The sequence below is a fragment of the Orcinus orca genome, chromosome 3 (genome assembly GCF_937001465.1).
Source record: "Orcinus orca chromosome 3, mOrcOrc1.1, whole genome shotgun sequence".
Taxonomy (NCBI): Eukaryota; Metazoa; Chordata; class Mammalia; order Artiodactyla; family Delphinidae; genus Orcinus; species Orcinus orca.
Genome location: NC_064561.1, coordinates 143,013,975 through 143,040,219, shown reverse-complemented (window position 1 = coordinate 143,040,219; position 26,245 = coordinate 143,013,975). Strand labels below are relative to the sequence as shown.

Sequence of the window (26,245 nt, the reverse complement as noted above, 5' to 3'; positions counted from 1 at the left end):
GTTTAATCTATGAGGTTCCTTCCAGCTCTAACCTCTGTGGGTCTGTGAATTGGAAATGTGCCCCCCAGAAAGCTTAACATATTCCAAATTAGTGATACTGATATCAATAAATACCCATTTCAAAAAAATATCCCTCTAGTAGGTATTACTTGGTACAGAGAAACTTTTTGCTTAAGCAGAGTTTTACATTTTATCTGAACAATCTAATGAATCCTGAACGTCACATCTCAGTATGAGTACATGCTTTAGGCACAGAGCCACCATGGTACACGCGGCCACTGGACCGCTTATAGCACCAGGTCTGAATACCTGACAGGTAGAATCATAACTGTTACTAATCATGTCTGCTTTGTTTTACTTTGGTTTTGGTTTTAAATACTGCAGTTCTGTTCACTCAGCACCCAAAGTCAATTGGTGATGCAAATATAATTGGTTCCAGTAAGACACTACTCACCTGCTAAGGATGTAGTTATTCCAGCTTAGAGCCCCAACTACTGACAAATGACCAAGCATATTTCTCTGTCGCTTTTTAGTGACCACATCCCATAACTGAAAAAAATGAACAAGCATGGTTATGTAGCATTTTCACAACCCACGGTCTTCTCAAAGGCCTGATAGCCAACTAGTGTTGATATAGCCAGTCCTTATGCTAAGTGAAAGTTCGGCACCTCTAACCCTAGTCAGCAGTTTTCAATGCTGTCTGCATATTAGGATCATTGAGGGAGCAGGCTATGGGCGCTAGCCATTCTGATTTAATGGTGGGAGTAAGAGCCTGGGGATATGGCATTTATTTCAAAGTTCTCCAGGTGAAGTCAATGGGCTGCAAAGGGTTGAGAATCACTATGACACTTCTAGTTCCTTCAAACTGTGGGAATTCCAAACCTGGAAATTCACCTATAGTTATCAACAAATAAAATTTGAGTGCCTAGACACTTTGTAAAGTCAGGAATTCTATTTACTGCTAAGAGACTCCTTTTCTGCCAGCTATCAATGATATTCTGACCCATATTAGGAATGAGAACTTTGGCATAAGAAGAAATCATGACATAACCCTCATAGTATCCAGTATCATTACAGAGATGAGAAAACAGTAGAGCCATCTGTGGCCCTCCAAAGTCATTGAACACCTGAGCAATATTGTTTACACTATTGCTAATAAACAACAATAACAATAATGGTACATGAGAAATTAGATAGATTGATGGAAACTTGGTAAGCTCCCATTTCAGAGAGCCTATTAGAAAAAAAATTCACTCATTTTAAGTAACTCTACTCCTGATCATGGCTTAAGGTGAGAAAGGAAGACTGGAAGGTTGTTTTCTTCTCTCCAAAGTCCTAAAACTGGGGATCTCCTAAGTCCAACTTTAGTCCGAGAGAAAGAACGGAGGGGGAAAAAGGAAATGTGACAGAAAGAAAGCTTGTGTGAAAAAACTAAGCAGAGTATCCCTACATCCTCATTAAACACCATTCAGAAAAGACCCAAAATGGTATATCCTCTTACTCCTCATAGCTTCAAGTACCACATCTACTATAGTTTCTTTATTTTATAATAAGCTGTTATTAAAAGTCAATCTCAGTTATCTAGCAACTATACAGAACACATTATGAGAAAGAAAAAGCTGACCAGTACTTGCACTTCTCCCTCGCTGGTGCCAACTGCCAGGCAAGTTCCCTCTTTTGTCCAGGACACAGAAGATATATAGTTACAAGTGACACTTAAGTCTATATTTTCAATCCTATTGTGATTATCCCCATTCCAGATGTATACAGAAGATCCAAGGGCTATAGCAACAAGATTATGCAAGTTCCAGTCTAGGATATTCAGATCTATAAGAAAAGCATTTCAAATTAGGGTGATTATACAGCCAAATAAAAATATTTTCAAATAACTTTATTTATAGGTAGAGGAGAAAGATTGATAACTTCCTTATGGTCGGCTGGAAAACAGAATCATGGATCCAAGCAGACCATGAGAAGTTCAAAAATGAAAGCTGGAATAGAATCTTGTATCAAGATACACAGTGTAATAAGCAATAACACTTACCATTTATGCTCTTATATGCTTACTTAGAGGCATTTAGAAAACTTGGCAGTTTCATCTACCATTATAAGTATAAATGGATTTCATCTAACAGATCATTAAAATTTAAAAGCATGTAATTCTTATGGAGACATCCTCAGACCTAGGATATACATATGGGAGATGACACCATCATTGCTAATCAAAAGGCAACCCAATTACAGTATATCTAGAAGAGGTGATCTCTGGCTTATTTATGATATCTAGAAGTTCTTAGTAGTATTCTCTATCTTACTCTATAAAAATCATATGACTGCTCAGAGAAACCATATTTGTATGACCACATACTAAACTGTACCCTATCTTATTTCTTATAAGACAGAAACTCCTATCCTGATTGACACATATCAGTACAAAACTATGAAGCACACCAGTTTCACTAGAGCAGTCTAATCCCCTATAACTCATCCTTCCCACTGATGCAAACTACAAACTCTGAACAAAATTCAAAAAACAAATACCTGAGAACTCTGGAAAATCAGCAAAAGCAGGTAAACCAAGTAAGGGAGTGAAAACTTGGAGAAGCAACCTGCCCAGGGGTGAATTTTCCATTTTTTTCTTCACACGGCTTTACCCTGAGGGTGGGCCCCAATCATGGAGTAACACCAGCAGCTCAAACTCTGACAGAAGCCCACCATGTTGCTAGTCAAAGAAACCAGAGAAAGGAGCCTGAAATGGCCAAAGTGTGAGGAGAAAGCCTGGGAGGGATGGGAGGGGAGCCACAGAAAGGCATCCTCTAATTGTGAGTGTATAAACCCACACACATCTCAGCCTAACCCCAAATCTTGTAAGTGCAGGGAAAGCTCAAATTATCCAATCTAAAGAACATGGAGGAAATGTAAAATAGATAGCTAGTGGGAAGCAGTCGCATAGCACAGGGAGATCAGCTCGGTGCTTTGTGACCAGCTAGAAGGGTGGGATAGGGAGGGTGGGAGGGAGGGAGATGCAAGAGGGAAGAGATATGGGGATATATGTATATGTATAACTGATTCACTTTGTTATAAAGCAGAAACTAACACACCATTGTAAAGCAGTTATACTCCAATAAAAACATTTAAAAAATAAATTAATTAAATAAAATAAAGAATATGGAGGGAAAAAAATGTTAAAGAAATGGACAGAACCTCAGGGATTTGTGGGATAATATCCACAGATCTAACATATGTGTAATTGGAGTCAGGTCTTGGAAGCAAGAGCGCAACGTTTCAAAGGAGTTCTCACCAGAAACCATAGAGGCCAGAAGTCAGTGGAACATCTTTAAAGTGCTGAAAAAATACATCTGACAACCCGGAATTCTACATCAAGCAAAAATATCATGATAAGGGTAAGAGAAGTCTTTACCAACAGACCTGATCTGCAAGAAATACTAACAGAAGCTTTTGACTGAAAGGAAATTATATAAGAGGGAAATTTGGATCTTCAGGAATGAAGGAGAATGTTGTAATTGGTAAATATTTGGGTAAATATAAAGGACAATTTTTTCTCTTTTAAAATATTTAAAACACAAACACGTATGGCTTTTTAAAGTAAAACTTAACGATGGTGGAGTTTTCAATGCATGTAGATTTAAAACATAGACAACTAAAGTAACTCTCCCAAAAAAGTTGGGGGCTGGGGAGACACATATGACTGCAAGATTTTTACATATTGTGTGAAATATGCAACAGTAATTCTAAGTAGACTGAGAAAGTTTAGATTGCATTGCAATCCCTAGAGCTACAACTAAAAACATAATACAAGGAGATATAGCCAGAAAGCCAATAGATCAACTAAAATAGAATAGAAGTCAAAAAGAAAAGATGTCCAAGGAATGAGACTTGGTGCATTCCAAAATTTAGGAGGCAGAGAGATAGAAGAGGAAGAGAAACCAGCAAAAAAAAGACTAAGAAAGAGTGAACAGAAAGCTAGGAGGCAAACCAAGACAGTGCAATATCAAGCAGGAGGGAGTGACCAACTGTCTCCAATGTGGCTGATAGAGTTAAGTAAATGAGCTCCAAGAAGTGACTGCTGGATTTAGAAATGAAGAGTTTTGGGTGATGTTTGGAAGGGCAGTTTCAATGGAATGGTGAGATTTAAGAACTGACTAAAGCAGATTCAAAGACAATGGGGAGAGAAATAAGAAATTGTGAATATAGACATCTTTTGACAAGTTTTGCTGTCAAAGGGAGGAGACAAAAGGGGTTATGGCCTGAAGGGGAAGTAGGCACAAAAGGTTTTTGTTTGCTTTTTTTTAACATGAGTGTTGTGCTTTTTAAACATCTATTGAAATGAATTCTTCAATTTTTATTAGTCATGGCAATAAATTCTCTTAGAGGTATAGGAGGAGAATGGTAGGAGAACTGTTCCCTTTAATGATTTTGCTTTTTCCTGCTCATTCCTCTCTGTGAATGCTCCCGAGAAGCAGACCTCTTCCCTCTGCTCCTTTCTCCCTCACCAGGAGAGCTCACCAGGGCTCTCAACTTCAATCATACTCATCTGACCTACACTCTAGCCTTTCCCCTCTTTCAACTACAAACCTCATTTCTAATAACCTGCCAGAAAATCTTGTATATCTCACTGTCTCTTCAAGTGTAATATTGCAAGAATAATCTTCCCTCCTCACATGACTTCTCCTGCTAACTTGTCTTCTCAGTGACACCATCCTTCCCCTGCTTCAAAACGTGGAATAATCTTAAACTTGTCCCTCTTCCCATATAGTTTTCCTCATGGAGAGAAAACAGTCCCTTACTTTTTGGTAGCTCTCCTGCTAAATGCATTCTGCATACTCTGCCATGAATTTTCCTTTGATATTTCTCCTAGTTGAGAATTCCCACAACAAATCTAAAAATCTACATCAGGATTTGAAATATATCCATAATCTGCATCCACCTCCTATTCACTAGTCCCCAATGTATCCTCTTCATTGCCATTAATTACCATGAATTACCAACATCCTGCCTTTGTTCATGCTGCTAACACCACTGAAGATGCTCTATCTTCTCTCTTCCACTCCTCCAAGTCCTACTCATCTTTTAAGATCCATCTCAAGTCTGAATGTCTCCACAAAACCTTTCTGAACAAATCCAAAGATCAGCAAACTACTTATAGTCCTTATAACTCCTTAAACCCCACAATTTATTATTTATACTCTACATTGGCATGTTGGTAGCAGGTCAATGTGGGTTAGTCCCATCTTCCCAACTAGATCACAAGCTAGTGACATAAGAAGAAGCTAGAGACAAAGAGCCAATGTGGTTGTTTGACAAGATTTATCCATGTTTAAAATATAAGCAAAAAGAATGGATATATGTATATGTATAACAGATTCACTTTGCTCTACACCTGAAACTAACACAACATTGTAAATCAACTATATTCCAATAAAAATATTTTTAATAAAAAATAAAAGTTGTGAGTGTAAATAAATAAATAAATAAATAATATATAAGAATAAGAACAGGCCACCATTTATACACTTCATTTTTTTTAACATCTTTATTGGAGTATAGTTGCTTTACAATGGCTTGTTAGTTTCTGCTTTATAACAAAGTGAATCAGTTATACATATACATATATTCCCATATCTCTTCCCTCTTGCGTCTCCCTCCCTCCCACCCTCCCTATCCCACCCCTCTAGGTGGTCACAAACCACCTAGCTGATCTCCCTGTGCTATGCATCTACTTCCCACTAGCTATCTATTTTACATTTGGTAGTATACACTTCATTCTAATACAGTAAAACATAATGTGTAGTTCTTGTGCCTCACCAAGACCAACAATACCCATTCCTGAACATGAAAATTCCACAATGAAAAAACCACTATATTAACCATATTTGGATGGTACACCATTTAAGCATGAGGCACAAGGCCATCTGGTTCTTCCAGAATAAAATTTCAAGTTTATGCCAGAGCACAGAATACATTTTGTCATTTCAACTTTTCAATTCATGATCTAAGCAATAACTTACAATAGTCATTTCGAAGAGCAGTAAGATGAATCTTCACCTCTGGTTGGAGTATGGAATAGTTTATATCACTGAACCTTTGAATGTATTCATCTCTGACTCCATCACTGCAGCCTACAAGAAATGAACAGTTCTACACTATAATCCTGAAAACAAAATCTTTATCCTTGCAGGTATTAAGAGATAAGTGGGTGAAAAACAAAGTGGTCATCATGATAAAATTGAATTATAAGTTGCAGGGGGAGGAAAGGAAGAAAAAGACTTCAGTATTAATTTAAACAATTTTTAAAAAAATATTCATTGACATTTTCTAATAAAAAGCACATGAATACCAGGCCTAAATGTAATGACAGATTTTGTGGGGAGCACACAGAGACACTACATCATGCTTTGAATATTTATTCTGTCACTTGAGATTTTAAAACCAAAGTAATGTTCACATATCCATGTATCTATAACATCAACAATTATCTAATAGACCTAAGCCCTACTCTGAGTCTTTGTCAATAAGACTGTTGAGTCATTGATTTTGGCTCTTTCTCTCACTGTTTCTGTACCAGAGCACACAGAGTTACGTTTGGCTAGTGTTACCCATGACTATCTGAATTCAAGGTTCTATCCTGTGCTCAGTTTTACTTCTCATCAAATGACCCCACTAAGCCTAAACCATAAGCCACTGTCTTTTCATCTTTCCAACCACTTGGCTTGTAATCAAACTGAGAATGACATGATCAACAGGAAATGAGCCCCACCCAGGTAACTTGTGGTCCTAGGACCACATGGTTTCTAATAAAAGAATGAGAGCTTCACAATGCTATACCAAGAAGCCAGATTGTTACTCATAGTTGCAACGTTAGCTATGAAAACCTGCAGTTGTGGGCAGAACTACAAGGTTACTAGAAATACATACTCAAGCACTGCTGATAAAGGTTCAAAAAAAAATCAAGTACAAACTTCCAGTTACAAAATAAATGTCATGAGAATTTAATGTACAGCATGTACAGCATCTTTGAAAGTTGCTTAAAAAGTAGATCTTAAAAGTTCTCAACACAAGAAAAAAATTCTGTAACTATATCTGATGACAGTTGTAAACTAAACTTATTGTGGTGATCATTTTGCAATATATACAAATATATCATTACATTGCACACCTGAAGCTAACATAATGTTCTATATTAAAAAAAAAAAAAGCAATACCCAAAGAATCAACAAAAAACTCCTGGAACTAATGAGTGATTATAGAAAGATATAAGATTAATATACAAAAGTCAACTGCTTTCTTATATACCAGCAATAAGCAATTGGAATTTAAAATTAAAAGCACAATACCATTTATATAAGTACCTCAAAAATGAAAAACTTAGGTATAAATCTAACAAAATATGTACAAGATCTATACGAGGAAAACTACAAAACTCTAATCAAAGAAAAGCTAAATAAATGAAGACATATTCCAGGTACATGGATAAAAAGACTCAGTATTATTAACATGTTAGCTCTTTCCACCTTGATTTATAGATTCAGTGCTATACCAGTTAAAATCCCAACAAGGTATTTTGTGGACGCTGACAAGCTGATTTTAAAGCGTATATGGAGAAAAGTCAACACAATATTGAAGGAGAAGAACCAAGCTGAAGGACCTACACTATCTAACTTTAAGACTCACTAAAAAGCTACAGTAATCAAGACAGTGTAGTATTGGCAAAAGAACAGACAAATAGATCAATGGAACAGAAGAGAGAGCCCAGAAATAGAGCCCCACAAATACAGTCAACGGATCTTTGACAAAGGAGCAAAGGCAATACAATGGAGAAAAGTTAGTTTTTTCAACAAATGGTGTTGGAACAACTGGACATCCACACGCAATCTGGAAAAAAAAAATAATCAAATCACTTTGCTGTACACCTGAAACTAACACAATGTTGTAAATCAACTATACTTCAATTTAAAAAAATGTATCTAAACACAGACCTTATACCCTTCTCAAAAATTAACTCACAATGGATCGTGGACCTAAAAGTAAAACACAAAGCTATAAAACTCCTAGAAAATAACACAGGAGAAAATCTAGATGTCCTTGGTTTTGGCAGTGACTTTTTTTTTTTTTTTTTGGCCACAACACACAGCTTACAGGATCTTAGTTCCCCGACCAGGGATTGAACCCAGGTCCATGGCAGTGAAAGCACTGAGTCCTAATTCACTGGACCGCCAGGGAATTCCCTGGCAGTGACTTTTTAAATACAACACCAAAAGCATGATCCATGAAAGAAATCACTGATATGCTGGACTTCATTAAAATTAGAAACTTCTGCTCTGCAAAAGACATATCTAAAGAATGAGAAGATAAACCACAGACTGAGAAAAAATATTTGCAAAAGACATATGTGATAAAGGACTGTTATCCAAAACATACAAAGAAACACTTAAACCTCAACAATAAGAAAACAAAAAACTCAATTTAAAAATGGGCAAAAGATCTGGACACCTCACCAAAGAAGGTGGCAAATAAGCATAAGAAAATGTGTTCAACATCATATTTCATTAGAGAATTGCAAGTTAAAACAATAATGAGACACCACTGCACATCTGTTAGAATGGCCAAAATCCAAAACACTGACAAACACCAAATTCTGGCAAGGATGTGGAGCAACAGGAGCTTTCATTCATTGCTGGTGGGAATGCAAAATGGTACAGCCACTTTGGAAGACAGTTTGGAGGTTTCATATGAAACTAAATATGCTCTTATCATACAATCCAGAAAACGCACTCCTTGGTATTTACCCAAGTGAGTAGAAAGCTTATGTCCACAGAGAAACCTTCACACAGATGTTTATAGCAGCTTTATTCGTAATTGCCAAAACTTGGAAGCAACCAAGATGTCTTTGAATAGGTGAATGGATAAATAAACTGTGGTACATCCAGACAATAGAATATCATTTAGTGCTAAAAAGAAATGAGCTATGAAGCCATGAGAAGACATGGAGGACACTTAAACGCATATTACTAAATGAAAGAAGCCAATCTGAAAAGGCTACACACTGTATGATTCCAACTAAATGACATTCTAGGAAAGGCAAAACTATGGATACAGTGAAAAGTTTGCCAGGGTTAGAGGAAGAGGGAGCGATGAATACGTGAAGTACAAAGGATTTTTAGAACAGTGAAACTACTCTACGTGCTGTTATAACGGTGGCTACGTGTCATTACACATTTGTCAAAATCCACAGAATACTCAACACAAAGAGTGAAAGCTAATGTAAACTATGGACTTTGGGCAATAACAGTGTGTCAATGTACGTTCATTGATGATAACAAATGTACTATTCTAGTGTGGGATGTTGGTAGCGGGGGAAGTTGTGCATGTGTTGGGGCAGGGATATAGGAGCACTCTCTGTATTTTCTGTTCAATTTTGCTGTGAATCAAAACTTCCTAAAAAATAGGATGGATGGATGGATAGATTGTAGACAGATAGATAAATACATAGAGATAGATAGATTTCCTAGGATAACAAAATAATACAGGTACATTCTTTCTGCCTTTATAGAATATACAATTTCTATTCTACATCATATCTTCAGCATGTTACAGAAACACAAACTTGTTGCTGATCAGATCAGAAGAAATGGGAGAGCTAAGGTAAGACGTGTCCCCAGATATTTTATTTTGCTTTTAAGAAATTATAACTCTAAAATAAAGAAGTAAAGGATAAGTTTCACTCATTCATCCAACTGTAAATTCCCAAACCTCCCAAAAGAATATTCAGCAGGTCTTAAACTTTTTGTGCCTATTTTTATGCATCTAACTCTGTTTTTGTCCCTTTTATACTGCTGGGAAACAGAGGCATGAAAAATACACATGCACAAAGTTATCTTATCCCAGAGGGAAATTTAACAGGCAGGTTTCCTTGGCATTTATGAGTTGAACCACTAGTTCTCTTAAGTTTCTCTCACAGAGCTAGGCTCCTAATCAATTATTTTCCAACTATGATAACAATCTCATGAATGACACAAAGGCTTCCAAGATGGAAAGAGGAAGTAGGAAGGAGAACACATGGGGTGCAGGGTAAATTTGACTTTGGGAGCACTGAATGCAGCATGGAAGGAGGACCTTCTAGAAACTGCCACAGTAGCAATATCTCCCCACTGCATGGCTGCAGAGTCGCCCTGATGCACACATGACATCACCACCCAAAGATTTCTACCAGCTTTGGCCCCAATAGGTATACTTACAAGGCACAGGAGGTGCCTACTGTGAGGTTTCAGAGTCTTAGCAAATATGGGTGAGGCATGAAGAAATACTTTATATGCACAGCACCTGGATAAAATTTGTCCCAGTGATCCACGTGCCTAAGAGTAGTTACCTGGCTTATGTGGAATCTGTTTCACACTTTAAATCCCCTTAAAAGAATTAAGAACAGAGCCCTTCATAGAACATTCCTTTCGATTAGACTCTGCTTCCAACAGCCCGCCCCTTCAAATCTTCCTCAGTGCTGCCACCAAAGTCATCTATCTAAAGCAGAGCAACAGACTTGCAAGTCAAGTCCGAAGAATGGCCACATAAGTGTATTTCCTCTGCCTCCTATTTTCAACCTCACTAGAATGACAGCAAATGACTTTTTTAAGCTGTGAAGATATAAGAACAAAGAGTATGGGAGTGAAATAGCAGTACGAAGACATTACAGTAATATTCTGCAAAATTGGTAAAGGTTTGATAACTGACCAGGAGGAACATAAGAAATGACCCTCAAGTGCCTATAGAGGGGCCGTGGTGAAGAGAAGCAAGCTGATTTGTCTTGCAGAAACCCCACAAGGGGTCAGGGCTCAGAGGCACAGGGAAGGTTTAGAATGAGATGAGTTTGGTTATAAGACTGTCAAGTTCACACACACACACACACAAACACCCTGTACATACACACACGTGCACATGTCAGAAGAAACCAGATGTTTACTCCCTGAATAAACCAAAAAAATGACAGCCTCTTAACTCAAGAGCACCAGCAAAAACAGATAGAGTGAAAACTGTCATAGTGAATTTGGCAGGTCACAGGTCTTTACCTTAGTGCTATTTCCAGAACACCACACATTTCAGGAAGCTTCACTGAAGCTTTCTTCACTCTGAAAGAGGGAAACCAAAACTACTGTGGGAGGAGCTAAGCAAAGAAAGACAATTCAGGAAGAAGAGCAATCCTTCCAAAACTGTATGTGAAATTTTTTCAGAGAAATAAGAGAAAATAGTATATACATGAAGCATGAACAGGATGCTGGAAAGAGAGAAAGAGAGAAGGAAGGAAGGAAGGAAGGAAGGAAGGAAAGAAGGAAGGAAGGAAGGAAGGAAGGAAGGAAGGAAGGAAGGAAAGAAGGAAGGAAGGAAAGAAGGAAGGAAGGAAGGGAGGGAGGGAGGGAGGGAGGGAGGAAGGGAGGAAGGGAGGAAGGGAGGGAGGGAGGGAGGAAGGGGTATAGGGGAGAGAGAGAGAAAGAGAGGCCTGACAGTGTCTAAGAAACTTTAAAATTAAAACTAAGATAGCCAAAATAAAAACTTTAATCTCAAGGCTAGTGGACAGAATGAGGTAACCACCTACAAAGTAGAAGAAAAAGTGAGATGAAAAATAGAATAGAAAAAAATAAGAGAACTAATCCAGAAGGACCAACAATTATGGTCAACATTTCAGAAAGAAAGAAAAAAGAAACAAAGGTGAAGAAATTACTAAAGAATATTTCAAGAAACTTTTCAAGAATTAAAAGACATAGGTCTCCAAGACTGAAAAGATCTACCGGTGGACTTGTCAGTTATAATGAGGTTTTTTTTTTTTTTATTCTGCACGAAGCTTTATCATCATGAAATTTTAAAACACTAATAAGAGATTTTTCTATGTGCATTCAGAGAGAAAAAGCAGGTGGCACACAAAGGACAGGAAGTCACAACATCATATAACTTCTCAGCAGCAACAGTGGATGCCAGAAAGCAATAAAGCAATACCTTTATTCACAAAATTCTGAGTGAAACTAGAATCTGTAGCCAGCCAAACTATGAATCAAGTGTAAAAGTAGAGTAAGCACACTTTCAGACCAGCAAACCCAGAAGGAGCACAACATGGCTGCCTGGAAATAGCGGATCTAACATCAAAGAGAAGTCCCAGAATCACAACTGTGGGACTGGCCAAGAGAGCAGCGTGTTCAGCAGGCTCTGGGTAGGAGGCCACCAAGGAAAACAAGAATTGATGTGGGTGGGTATGTGGAAAATGTTATTGATGGCTGTGGAACAAAATATGGGAGCATTTAGGGAAAACAGTCATAATTTCACAGGTATCTAATAAATGAAAATATAAAGCAACTTTTTAAGTCTAGGAAAAAAAGGTTATACTAGAAAAGAGGCATAGTTATAGTACACTATTTGGCTTGACAGGAAATAATAGTTTTATAGTAATATGATGTAAACGTTAAATACTAATTTTACTCTTTAAAAGTATAATATAAATAGACTGAGGGAGGTGAATGAAACAGGAGGAAAGCTAAGTTCTTACTCTGCTAGAAAGTTGTGATAAAGTCTAAAATTGTAAAAAAAAAAGCAGTTTACAAACATTATTTAGAACATAGATGTAAATAGCAGGGGGTATAGCTGGAAGAGCTAAGGGTGGTTGCCTCTGGGAAATAGGAAGTGTTGGTAGGGATGGTTAAGACAGAGGATCACGAGAATTATCTACATTTTACAATTATGTTGAGTTTGTTCTAATAAATATAAAAATAAAATATTTTAAGATAAGGAAGAAATGAAGGAGGCAGGGAGAGAGGAGGGTAGGAAAGAAGGACAAACAGAAAATCTTTGGCCCATACCTTTCCAAATGCATTGGGATTGCTCGCAGAGCTGCATTTTCCCATTAATCTGCTGAGACACTTTCTGGGTCGATAATAGCTGGTTTAAGCATTTCTGAAAACAGACACAAAGAGATTACTTATTCAGAAACGTATGTGTACATCTCAGATGTGTTGCATGGTATAGAATTAAAGCTGCTAATTCACTACAAAGTTCAAAGTCTACACATTACCGAAACCAAAACTAGAATAATTGCCATTATTTATTAGCTAACCACTGTGTAATAAACACAGTGCTGAACCTTTTACTGCTATATTATTTCTTATCTCCCCAACAACTCCAGAGGGAGGGTATCACTCAGCTACAATAAAATCCTCTTTTATTCTTCTGGCCTAAAAATCCTTTTAGCCCACAAACCAACCATATGCCAGTGACATCATCAAAGCCTGCAAGAACTGAAATGTCGTATTTCTAGTACTCTCTGAAATTAAAAGACCTCCTCAAAACAATAAAGTTGAGGGCTTCCCTGGTGGTGCAGTGGTTGAGAGTCCGCCTGCCGATGCAGGGGACACGGGTTCGTGCCCTGGTCCGGGAAGATCCCATGTGCCGCAGAGCAGCTGGGCCCGTTAGCCATGGCTGCTGAGCCTGCGCGTCCGGAGCCTGTGCTGCGCAACTGGAGAGGCCACAACAGTGAGAGGCCCGCGTACCGCAAAAAAAAAAAAAAAAAAAACAATGAAGTTGAGTATTAGTAAGAATGCTTTCCCCAAGAAAGATTTATTTCAAGGGGTGCCTCTCAGCATCCAACCCAGAGATGGTCTCTCAGTCTGTTACTGAGATTTTCTCTGGACCTCAATTTTCCTCATCTGTAATATGTTGGGATTAAACTTATTATCTTAAAGGTCCTTTTCCACTAATACCTTTACCCATGAGAACTGGGACTATCAAGTCAGAGACAGCTTAAGTAAATTGCCTAAATTTCCATGAGCACAAAACTCTGATTGCTATCTCTCTGGGCCAGTATAAAAAGAGCACTCCTGATGTTCTTACTTCCAGCTCCAATCAAAAACAGATGGGCAAATTAGTAAAAAGGTAAAGAAAAGTACTTATTCTAGAAATACAATAGTAAATAGTTAAAACAGAGAAGATTCTCTTTTATCTCTTTCACAACAATACATTTAATCACTGGATCACCATAATTCAGACAGAAGTCTCTCTGCTGAGCATCATTTTGATATTTTGGGTTTCTTCCCAGATATTGTATCACATAATAGGCATTGCCAGTCAATGAATCATGGATTTTTAGGTATTCAAAGTAAAACAATTAATTATAAAGCAGGGCTTCACAACTTCAGAACTATTGGCAGGTAATGCATTATTGTGGTCTACTACATACCTATCCCTGGTTGTGATAATCAAAAATGTCTTCAGGGCTTCCCTGGTGGCGCAGTGGTTAAGAGTCCGCCTGCTGATGCAGGGGGCACGGGTTCGTGCCCCGGTTCGGGAAGATCCCACGTGCCGCGGAGCGGCTGGACCCGTGAGCCATGGCCGCTGAGCCTGCGCGTCCGGAGCCTGTGCTCCGCAACAGGAGAGGCCACAACAGTGAGAGGCCCACGTACCACAAAAAAAAAAAAGATGTTTTCAGACTTTGTCAAATGTCCCCTGGGGAGCAAAGTAGCCCCCGTTTGAGAAGCAGTGGTATAAAATAACATTCCTACAATGACCTGATGGTCAATAGCTCAATGTAACTCTTCACAGATTCACTTCTTCAGAATCCCATAGTTACCTCAAAGCTGACCAAGGCATTGCCCAGACAGTGCGCTTCTGCTCAGTATACCCGGGGATACTCTTCCCTAGGTGAGATCCACTTATTATTGGGTTGGCCAAGAAGTTCATTCGGGTTTTCCTGTAAGATCTTATGGAAAAACCCAAACGAACTTTTGGGCCAACCCAATACTTTAATGAGCAACTTGGCATAGAGCCGACTGGATATGAGAATTCTGAAATCTCTAGAGTTAGGCAGGTCTCATTGCGGAAACACCCCCCAGGTGATCTCTAAGGACCACATGAAGACACACGTTTACTGTCGAGGTAAAAGACCTCACTTTATATCTGCACCGTTCTTGCTGATGTTTGACTTCCAATTAGTCGTGACAACAAATGCTCTACATAAAGTAGTAAAAAGGCTTCCATTATTCCCTGCCCAGGTTCTTCAGTGATGCTGGGATGATGTTCTGGCTGGATAACAATTGCTATAACAATAGTAACTTGCCAACACCATCGTGACCCCACAGACAGAGCCACCAACTTTGCTGCCACGAGTTACCAGACAGCACAAGGGGAAGGAAAAGGGAAGTCGTGATGGCCAGGGCAGTAAAAACTCCAAACAGCACTAGAGGGTGGAAAGGACAGGTGTGTTAATAGCCGGGCCTGGGCATGAGCTCAACAGCACCCATAGTTACCTCAATAGAACCCCTTGGCCATCCACCCACCCCAAACCCTTACCCAACAATAAGCACCCAGCAAAAGACCTGCTCTAATAACATTTGTTTCCAACTGCATATGAGTTCAAATAATTAAAATTTACATTCACAATATTTTATTGTTCCTCCAGCAAGATATATATGCCAAACACAGGAAGCACACACTCAATGAGTAGTAGCTTTGCCTAAATTGAGAATCTATGACATTCCTAGTTCAAAGTTTTCTAAATGAAACATTGATTTCTTCAGAGGCTCTTCATGCGATTTGATAAACCTAAAAACATGCTACTGATATTTAATGTGCACAAAGGATTTAGGGCAGACTCCTATGATCTTAAAACCATAATAAATAAGATACTTAAAAGAATTAAATTAACTTAGTAGAGAAACTAAAAAACAACAAAGACATAAGGGAAATATTTAAAAGACCATCTTATAGACGAAGAGTCAAACTGATCCTGAGACACCCCAAAGGGCAGACCAAGTCACCACATACTTTCCAAATAGTTGGGAAATGATCGTACAAGAGACCTTTGGGCTGAGAGGAAACATACCATAGTACGTATAATTTTATTCTATTTTTAGTCTTTACCTTGTTGATGGTTAGTCTCATTTTCACTTTTTTGACTGATGCTAATTAAACACTTTTTTGTATATTTGCCAGGTATTCTATTTCTTTTTGGAAATGCCTCTTTTCATGTCCTTCACAGACTCATTTTTTTCTATTAGGAACCCATCATTTTCTTATTGATTTGTCATAGCAGCTAAGCCAGCTCTTACCTCACATTTGGGACTCAGTTGTCTGAGCTTCTCAAGATGTGGGATCTTCAGTTTTCCCTCTTTACCTACCTGGCCTTTTGAGGCAACAGTTTTCCTCTTGCCTCCGTCCAGTGCATGGGGTGCCTTGCAAAAATGGAGAGCAGAGCTATTTGTTTCAAAACTTCCTTTGTTGGGGGTCTTCAGTGGCTCTTTGTAGGATCCTGCCAGAAGAAAATTTAGCTTTGAATTTGGTTTTTAAAACAATATAATCTTTTAAACCTTTGGTTGGAGGTCAGCCCTTGGCATGTACCATAGAACAGAATGTGAAGATACAGGCCCTGGTCTCTGCAAAATCCTGGGTGGGATGGGGTGGAGAGGGCAGCACAGGGCCTATGCAGGGCACTGGGTTCATAAGTGAACGCTGGGTAAGAAAGTGCCTCAATGGCTTCCAAAACCGGGAGGAAATGCTAAGATTAAAGACCTGACCCCAACAGCAGCAGCAGCAGAAATGCTTTATGTCTGCCTGGAAAGGACACATTTGCAGATTTGAAGAATGGATACAAACAGTTCAATAGTTTAAAATGTTGGAGCGAAGCGTACCTGGTTTGCCCAGGCTGTGATCATCCTGCCAGGAAATCACTATGGGATGCTTGCTTTCCAATCATTGACGTTCACTACATGATCATAAGCAAATCACTTTGCCTCTCCCTCTTCCTATTGCACAAAGATGTAAAGCTAGTTTGAGATGACTTTAGTAAAATACTTCCTAAGTTACAGTCATGGAAGAGTCAACGTTATTTGCATTGTTACTGTCCATTTCTATTCTCTTCCCACAACTGAGAAAGCCCTTTACCATACTTAACTGCACTGAAAACTTTGACAAGTCATCTTCTAAAGCTAAATATCTGCTATATCACTTGTTCATCAGCGGAACCAAGGGACCACTAGATTAAGTAACTTGGCCCTTTGCGATATGACAATCCCTTCTTCATTTGGACAAATGTGTGCTAGATAAACTGTCACTAATGTTCTTAGAGCCCAACACCTCAATTTCTGGGCTATCCAAAGTCTAAGAGGAAGGAGGAATCCAAAATCTAATTTCAAGGAGGAAAGAGGGATGAAAACATGAAATGTTCTGCAAAGTTTTATTTTCTTTAAAGGCTTTTTTATTTTAATGTATTTTTTTTATTTATTTATTTTTGGCTGTGCTGGGTCTTCGTTGCTGCGTGCGGGCTTTCTCTAGTTGTGGCAAGGGGGGGTTACTCTTCGTTGTGGTGCACGGACTTCTCATTGCAGTGGCTTCCCTTGCTGTGGAGCACGGGCTCTCGGTGGGCGGGCTTCAGTAGTTGCAGCACACAGGCTCAGTACTTGTGGCTTGCGGGCTCAGTAGTTGTGGAGCACAGGCTTAGTTGCCCCGCAGCATGTGGGATCTTCCCGGACCAGGGATTGAACCCGTGTCCACTGCATTGGCAGGCGGATTCTCAACCACTGTGCCACCAGGGAAGCCCCTTCTGCAACGTTTTAGATCTTACTCTTTGTCTTGCAAAATTATGCATCCTTGTTTTGTCCTATTTGTAGACAAGTAAAGAGGAGAAGAAGCCGTCTCTCTGAACCTCAAATGAGAAATAAAACGTTACAGTTGGATGCTAGTACTGACAATCACCCCAGTTATCAACAAAGAGGTCAGGTCCACCAGCCTAAGGAATCCAGGACCTCTCAGGTTTTGTTCACAGAGCATGACTGCAAATGAACCTCTCTGCAAACATCCCTTTTAGGATGGGAGGGTCTTCAATGTTCACCCTTCTGGAACAAAAAGAAAGAAACCCCACCAGCAAAACATTGAGAAACCAATGTTTCTGATTAATATGCAGTATTAACTTAATAGAAAATGAAATACACTTTCATGTAAAATTATTTTGACTGATAATCTCTCTTAGAATTCTGAATTTCTCATGCAACGCTTTATTTGAAAATAATTAATTAAGGAACTATGAAGGAAAAGGGAGCCCTTAATTTTAGCCAGAAATTCCTTGATACAATTAGCATTAAAATCACCCCTCAATTAAAACATCTTTCAGAAGATAGACATAAGAATGACCTTTCTTACAACCCTTTATCTCCTACTGTTTCAATCAGCTATTTTCTGTGTTGATACTTACTATTACAGGAAAATTTCATTGGTTTAAAAATGATTTGAGGCCTTTCTCACCTCTGAGATGGCCCACACTCTGTCTGTGGAGTGTGTTTCTCTCTAAATAAATCCACTTCTTACCTATCAAAAAAAAAAAATGATTTGAGCTCCCTTTCCATCTGCAGGACTATGGTGCCTCACTGTGTCTAATGTCATTGAGAAAAGAGTGGCAGTAAGGTACCATTTGTCTTAAACATGCTGATAAGACAATGAATTACATTGCCTAGGATTTTAAAAAGGAAGAACAGAAATTAAATCACTAAGTGTCAAGTTTTGCTTCTGAAGAATGGGAATAAAAAAGGTTGTGCTCCTATTGGTGGGAATGTAAATTCATGCAGTCACTATGGAAAACAGTATGGAGGTTCCTCAGAAACGTAAAAATAGAACTATCAGCAATGATCCAGCAATTCCACTTCTGCGTACTTATCCAAAGGAAATGAAAATAGGATCTTGAAGAGATATCTACAGTAGCCAAGATATGGAAACAACCTAAGTGTTCATCAACGGATGGACAAAGAAGATGGGGTACATAAACATACAATGAAATATTATTCAGCCATGAGAAAGAAGGAAATCCTGCCATTTTCAACAACATGGATAGACCCTGAAGGCATTATGCTAAGTGAAATAGTCAGACAGAGAAAGACAAATACTGTATGATATCACTTATACCTGGAGTCTAAAAAAGCCGTACTCAGAGAAAGAGAGAGTAGAATGGTGGTTGCCAGGGGCTAGCGGGTGGGGGAAATGGGGAGGTATCAGTCAAAGGGCACAAATTTCCCATTAGAAAATGAATAAACTCTGGGGATCTAATGTATAACATGATGATTATTGTTAACAATACTGTATTATACACTTGAAAACTGTTAAGAGAATAGATCTTAAATGTTCTCACCACAAAAAAAATGGTAATTATGTGACGTGATGGCAATGTTAACTAACTCTATCGTGGTAATCATTTTGCAATACATAAGTGTATTGTGTCATCATGTCATACACCTTAAACCCACACAGTATTATATGTCAATTATTTCTCAACTGGGACTTCCCTGGTGGTCCAGTGGGTGAGACTCAGCACTCCCAATGCAGGGGGCCTGGGTTTGATCCCTGGTCCAGGAACTAGATCCTGCATGCATGCCACAACTAAGAGTCCACATGCCACAACCCATGCCACAACAAAGACCCAGCACAGCCAAAATAAATACATCTCAATAAAGCTGGGAAAATTTTTTTTAAAGTTGTGCTAATGAGACATATTTTAGAAGGAGAGCTTGTGTTTCAAAGCTTTGACAGGTTAATCCTGGATCCCTGCCCACCAGATCACAGCTTTGCTGCCCATTCCCCATCTCTGTCCCAGGCAGGCATTAGACTGTCCCACTCTCATCTTTCCTTCTCTTTGCTTCCCTCTTCCCTCTTTCCCTCTCTTCCTTCTCTTGGCTTCCCTCTTCCCTCTTTCCCTCTCTTCCCTCTTCCCTCTTTCCCTCTCTTCTCCACTCCCCTCATCTCTTCTCTTCTTTCTTCTTCTTATTCCTCCTCTCTCTCTCTCTGTCTCCTCTCTACTCTCCATCTCTCTCCTCTTCCTTCCTTTTCTTTCTCTTCCACTCATCCTCTCCTGTTTTCATCTTTTTCTTCCATTTCATACCTAATTATTTCATTACTAATACATTTTTTTCCTGACTGTTGTAGACAAGGAATCTTACCAGAATCATCAAAAACTCTATACTTTACAAAACATAAGAGAAACATATTTGTGTGTATACATATGTATACATACACATATTTATACATACTTAAAGTCTTTACAAAAGCAATAATCTACCAATGCAAATCTCAGAGACACACTTAAAATACAACATACTTTCTTCTGGTTTTGTTTCAAGCCTCCCCTTCCCCCTGCCCCTGGAAATTTCTTATTCAAAGGGAGAAAAAGAGAAAAGCAGTTGACTAAATGTGACATCAGATATTTCTGTAAGACAAAGATTCTCTCAGGAATACATCTTTTTTTTAAGATTTCAAAACTGGCCTGTGGCATTTTTATTACCTCACCTGGAATCAAGGTCTCTTTCTCAGGAGTTATCTTCAGCACAGTTTCTGGGAGGTCAGCTGTTGAATGCTCTCCCCCAAAGGAATGGGCTGCCACATCCCTGGTTTGGCTTTGCCGCCATCTTGTGGTAATTGGGCTACTGGCAACAGGAACTTCAGCGGATAGCCTCTTTGCAAAGTTGCTCTTGAAGTTAGAGTATGTTGGATTAACTGCATCAAATACCTATTTAACAACAAACAGATACATAATTTATAGTAGCCTCAATGATACAAAAGTTAAAATTCCTTAAAAGAGAATTATAAACAACTCACCTAGTACATTTTATATATGTATGTGTATATATATACCACACTTAGAGCCTCTGCTCAAGGGTCTGAAGACATACCAAAGCAGTTTCAGGAGTAATTATGTTTATGCTTATTACTATTACATACAAATATAAAATATGAAGTTGAATAACACTATATACTGATCATAGAAGATAATATAAAATCATAAAATTTCATAAAAGCATAAAATATCGTAAAGTCTGGAAATAAATAGCAATTTTCTAGTCCAATCCCATTTTTCAGATGGGAAAACTGAGGCCTAACTTGCTCAACTTCTGTCCATCCTCTCTGAGAAACACCAAGAGTTTGGTATTTACAGATCCTTTAGTGGTGAGCCATGCCATGTAGTTATGTGAAATTAAAATGCAAATGACAAACTGAAAATGAATTATTTTTTAACAAAATGACAGGCATGTTAGGTTAATATCTTTGTATAAAGGGCTCTTATAGAAATTTAGACAAGTTTATCATCCCAAGAGAAAAGTGAGCATGGGACATAAAAAGACAATACATTAAAGAGATATATAAATGCCTCAAATATATTCAAGCTCATTAATAATCAAAAATGCAAATTTAAAACAATATTGAGATGTTAGCAATGATTTTTTAAATGACAATTCCCAATGTTGAAGGTTCTAGAAACAAACACTGGCATACAGTGCTGGTTGAATGTCAATTAGTATCTGGAAAGGACAATTTGGCAATGTGTGTCAAAAGCCCTCAAATATGTGCCTAACCTGTACTGACCCAGCAATGTCACCTCTAAGAATTTAAGGAAGAAATCAAAGATTCCAGCATCTATTGATTGCATACCACATACAAACCCATATGTCAATGGCTTTATGCACATTCATATTTAATCCTCTGAAACACTTGGTGAAGCAGGTCTGTTATTTATTCCCATTTTACCAATGAAGAAACTGAGATTTAGAAGTTAAGTGAATTGCCTAAGACCACACTAGGAGTAAATGGAGATGCTATACCCTAAACTCATCTGTCTGACTCCACAGTCCATGCTTTCAACTGAGAACGTGAGGGTGGGTACTGGAGTATATATGTAAGGGCAAAAAGATGAGAGGGACTCAGTGTTTACCAGTGGAGAATTGACTAGGTAAACTATGTGGCATCCATAAAAGGGAATACTCTGCAGCCATTAGAAGTTAGGGAAATGAAATCAAAACCACAATGAAGCACCACTTCATACCCACTAAGATGGCTATAGCCAATCAGTCGACCTATCTATAACAACTATTGGTGAGGATGTGGAGAAATTAGAACCTCTGTACATTGCTTATGAGAATGCAAAATGGTGCAGCTGCTGTGGAAAAAGTTTGGCAGTTCTTCAAAAATTTAAACCTCGGGCTTCCCTGGTGGCGCAGTGGTTGAGAGTCCGCCTGCCGATGCAGGGGACACGGGTTCGGGCCCTGGTCTGGGAAGATCCCACATGCCGCAGAGCAGCTGGGCCCGTGAGCCATGGCCGCTGAGCCTGCGCGTCCGGAGCCTGTGCTCCGCAAAGGGAGAGGCCACAACAGTGAGAGGCCTGCGTACCGCAAAAAAAAAAAAAAAATTTAAACCTCGAATTACCATATGACCAGCAATTCAACTCTTAGGTATATACCCCAAAGAAATAAAAACAGGTACTCAACTACAGGTACACAGATGTTCACAGCAGCATTATTTATAATAGCCAGAGGTGGAAATGGATAAACAAATTGAGGGGGGAATGTATGTGTGCAATGGAGTATATATATGCCTGTATAACAATATGTATATGAATATTACTCAGCTATAAAAAGGAATGAAGTACTAATAAAATGCTATAATGTGGATAAACCTTGAAAATATTATGAAAAGTGAAAGCAGCAGACACAAAAAAAGTCACATATTGTATGATTCCATGTATATGAAATATCCAGAACAGGTAACTCCATAGAGGCAGAACACAGATCAGTAGTTTCCATGGATTGGGGGAAGGAGGAAATGGGGAGAAATTGCCTAATGGGTACGGAGTCTTTTTTTTTTTTTTTTGAGTCTTCTTTTGGGATGATGAAAATATTTTGGAATGAGATAGAGGTGGTGGTTGTACAACACTGTGAATGTACTAAAGGCCATTGAATTTTTCACTTGAAAATGTTTAATTTTATGTTTAATTTCATGTTTTTTAATTTTTATGATTTCACCTCAATTTAAAAATCTTTAAAGATAGGATTAAATTCAATAAAACACAAAAATGCTTATACTATACTACCAAGTGAAAAATGGACACCATAAAAGAGTATTCCAATGTGGTCTTACTTCCTATCTATAAATGAAAGATAGGAAGGAAATATGCCAGAACATTAAGGCAGTGAATATTGGTTTTGTTTGGGTTTTTTAGTAAGTGTGTGTAAGGTGATCACCTGGTCGCCTGCAGCCACTCCAGCTGGTGGGTGGAGATCTCTCCCCTACTGCTGCTCTGTTTTCCTCCAGAAACTGCAACAAAAAGGGCACCTTCTCCAGAAAAAGAGAAGTCAGGAGCCCGAGGCCTTTGCTGTTGTGAACAGTGTTGTTTGGGGTCAATTTTTTTGCCTTTCGATTGTTCTACCCTTGTTCTTGTTTTTGAGTAGGAACAGGAAAAGCTGAAAAGCGGGAAAGATAGAGCCCTGGAAACGTAAATCTGGCATCTCATCCTCAGAAGCCCAGACAAGGGAGCAGCAGGGAAGGAGCTGGCAGAAGTGGGCCTGGAGGGAGAAATGTGGCCCACTCAGACTTTCATCTCCTACTTCTTGGTTTCTCTCAGACAAGGAAACCACAGATCCAGCTCAAAGACTGGAGAGACTCAGCCCCAGTCAGAAGGAGACTGGGTGGTGGGAATCTCTCTCTGATCAGAATGCTCGTGTTTCAGCAAGAAAGATAGTCAGAGGGGTACGTTGTCCCGTGTTTTAACAGAAGTTATAAATTGAGACTTTTCCTATCAATTTCCCTACTTTTCAAAGTTTTCAAGTGATTCAAAAATTTTAAAACGCGTGGGATTAAGCAAAGCATGTCTGTGGGCCCCATTCAGGCTGTGGGCTGGGCTAGGTCTGCAACCTCTGCAAACACCAGCGAAGTAGCCCTCACCCTTCTAGGCAGCAAGAAAGGGAGCAGCCACCATATTTGAAGATATATTTAACTTGCAACAAACATGATACTCTTGATCAAGGTTTTCCTGGAGTCCCAAATTTAAATATACATTTAAAAACAAAATAATCCTGAGTTTAAAAGAGGGAAAATAAAGAATTTGATATGTCAGCTAAGAAAAATGATTTAAAAATTTCACACTGAACTGACAATGAGCCATGTTTCTCTGGCTTGTCCACTGTCACTCTCTCCATACAGTTTCCCCACCTGGGATGCTCTTCAGCAGTTCTCTAGCCCACCCTCATGGCTGGGGTCAGCCACCAACTCCTTCAGGAAAGTGTCTCTGACATTCCTTTCCTCCCCATTCTAAACTGGGTTGGGCAGCCTGTGGTGGGCTATATAATTGTGATGGTTAATATTATGCATCGACTTGATTGAGCTAAGAGATGCCCAGATAGCTCATAAAATGTAATTTCTGGATGTGTCTGTGAGGGTGTTTCTGGAAGCATTTGATTCAGTAGACTGAGTAAAGAGATCCACCTTCACAAATATGGGTGGGCACCATCCAAACCACCAGGGCCCCAAATGGAACAAAAAGGCAAAGGAAGGGCAAATTCTCTCCCTTTGTGAACTGAGACATCCATCTTTTCCTGGCCTCAGACATCAGAGCTCCTGGTCCACAGATCTTCAGACGCCTTAACTTACAACAGCAGTCCCCCAGTTCTCGGGCCTTTGGACTTGGACTGAATCATACCACCAGCTTTCCTGGTTCTCCGGCTTGCAAATGGCAGGGTTGTGTGACTTAGCTTCCATAACCTCATGAGCCTCTTATCTATATGTATATCTATATCTATACCTATATCTCTGTCTATATCTATATATCCTATTCATTCTGTTTCTCTAGAGAAATCCTAATACAATAATGGCCCCGTAAGATATCCATATCCTAATCCCTAGAACCTATGAATGTTACTTTCTATGGCAAAGGGCTTTCGCAGATGTGTTTAAGTTAAGAATCTTGAGATGGGGAGAACATCTTGGATTATCTGGGTAACCCCTAAATGAAATAACATGTCCTTCTAGAAGGAGGCAGAGGGAGATTTGACTACACACAGAGGAGGAGAAGGAAATGTGACCACAGAGACAGAGACTGGGGTAATGCACAACCAAGAAATGCTGGTTCACCAGAAACGGGAAGAGGCAAGGAATGGCTTCTCCCCTAAAGCCTCCCCTGCTGATTTCTTGCCTTATGCCAGGGAAACTGATTTTGGACCTCTAACCTCCATAATTGTGAGAGAATAAATGTGTCCTGTTTTAAGCCTCCAAATTTGTGGTAATTTGTTACATCAGTCATTGGACGCTAATACACAGCACTCCTGTGCTTCTATAGCTCACTATGTGTGCTTCCAATAGAGCCTGGTCACATTTTATTAATAATAACAGCATTTATCAAGCACTCAATAAGTGCCAAGCACTGAGATAAATGTATTAGAGGGTTTTTATTTAAACTTCATCACAACCCTATGAGATAGGTACAATTATATCCCCCATTCTCCAGAGTCGGAAAGTGAAGGTTAATAGGTTTGAACAAGGATAACTTGAGAAAAGATATAGCGCTGATAAGTAGCGGATCCAGGATTCAGACCACTGCACACAATTGTACACAACATTGCCTTTATGAATGGTAGCCCCTGGAGCATGCAGTGCACAACCTCAAAACCAACCAGGGTAACCCAAGGTTTAAACTCACAAAGTGATTCAGTCCCTGTGCTTTTAGCACCTCTGCTCATGCTGTAGTCTCAATGTTTGTGTCCCTCCTCCCCCCACAAAAAAATCATGTTGAAATCCTAACCCTTAAAGGTAATGGTGTGAGTAGGTGGGGCCTTTGGGAAGTGATTAGGTCATGAGGGCAGAGTCCTAATGAATGGGATTAGTGCCCTTATAAAAGAGGCCCCACAGAGCTCTCAAGCCCCTTCTATCATGTGAGGGTACAACAAGAAGTCTGCAGCCCAGAAAACAGCCTTCAACTGACCATGCTGGGACGCTGACCTCAGACTTCTAGCCTCCAGAACTGTGAGAAATAAATTTCTATTGTTTATAAGCTACCCAGTCTATGGTATTTTGTTACAGCAGCCCACAAAGACTAAGATGGCTTATATTCCACTTTTCTGATTATTTTTATGTCCTTCTACTATATTATCAATTCATTAAGACCAGAGACTTTGTATTTTCTCTTACTATCCTCAGATTATAAGACATTTAGGGCATCTAGGAGCTCATGAATAAATGAATGAATCTCTTCCCTCAGAGGCAGCGAATCCTAAAAAACCACAAGGGATTTAAGAAAGAATCCAGAGGCAAGGAAATAAGCTATTTTCTTTCTTTCTTTTCCATTAAGAAGAATGATTTTCAAATTGGACAGGATATAATAAACATTTCTGCAGAAACTGGAGAGTGAGTTTTAATTAAGTAATAGATATTCATCTGGGCAATTTAAATAAGTTCA

The 26,245-nt window shown here is 39.0% G+C and overlaps 1 protein-coding gene across 2 annotated transcripts in view; it reads right to left on the bottom strand.

The window, feature by feature from the left end:
• The window catches only part of CDC20B (cell division cycle 20B), a 61,685-nt gene that overhangs the window by 16,824 nt on the left and 18,616 nt on the right, over positions 1–26,245 (bottom strand). For both annotated transcript variants that reach the window (XM_004275140.3, XM_049707727.1), the window contains exons 3-8: positions 20,314–20,533; positions 16,167–16,297; positions 12,858–12,951; positions 6,030–6,140; positions 1,631–1,827; positions 455–549 (exon numbers count right to left, since the gene is read on the bottom strand). In XM_004275140.3, the coding sequence (XP_004275188.1) occupies positions 455–549; positions 1,631–1,827; positions 6,030–6,140; positions 12,858–12,951; positions 16,167–16,297; positions 20,314–20,533 (848 nt within the window). The remainder of the gene's footprint in view (positions 1–454; positions 550–1,630; positions 1,828–6,029; positions 6,141–12,857; positions 12,952–16,166; positions 16,298–20,313; positions 20,534–26,245) is intronic.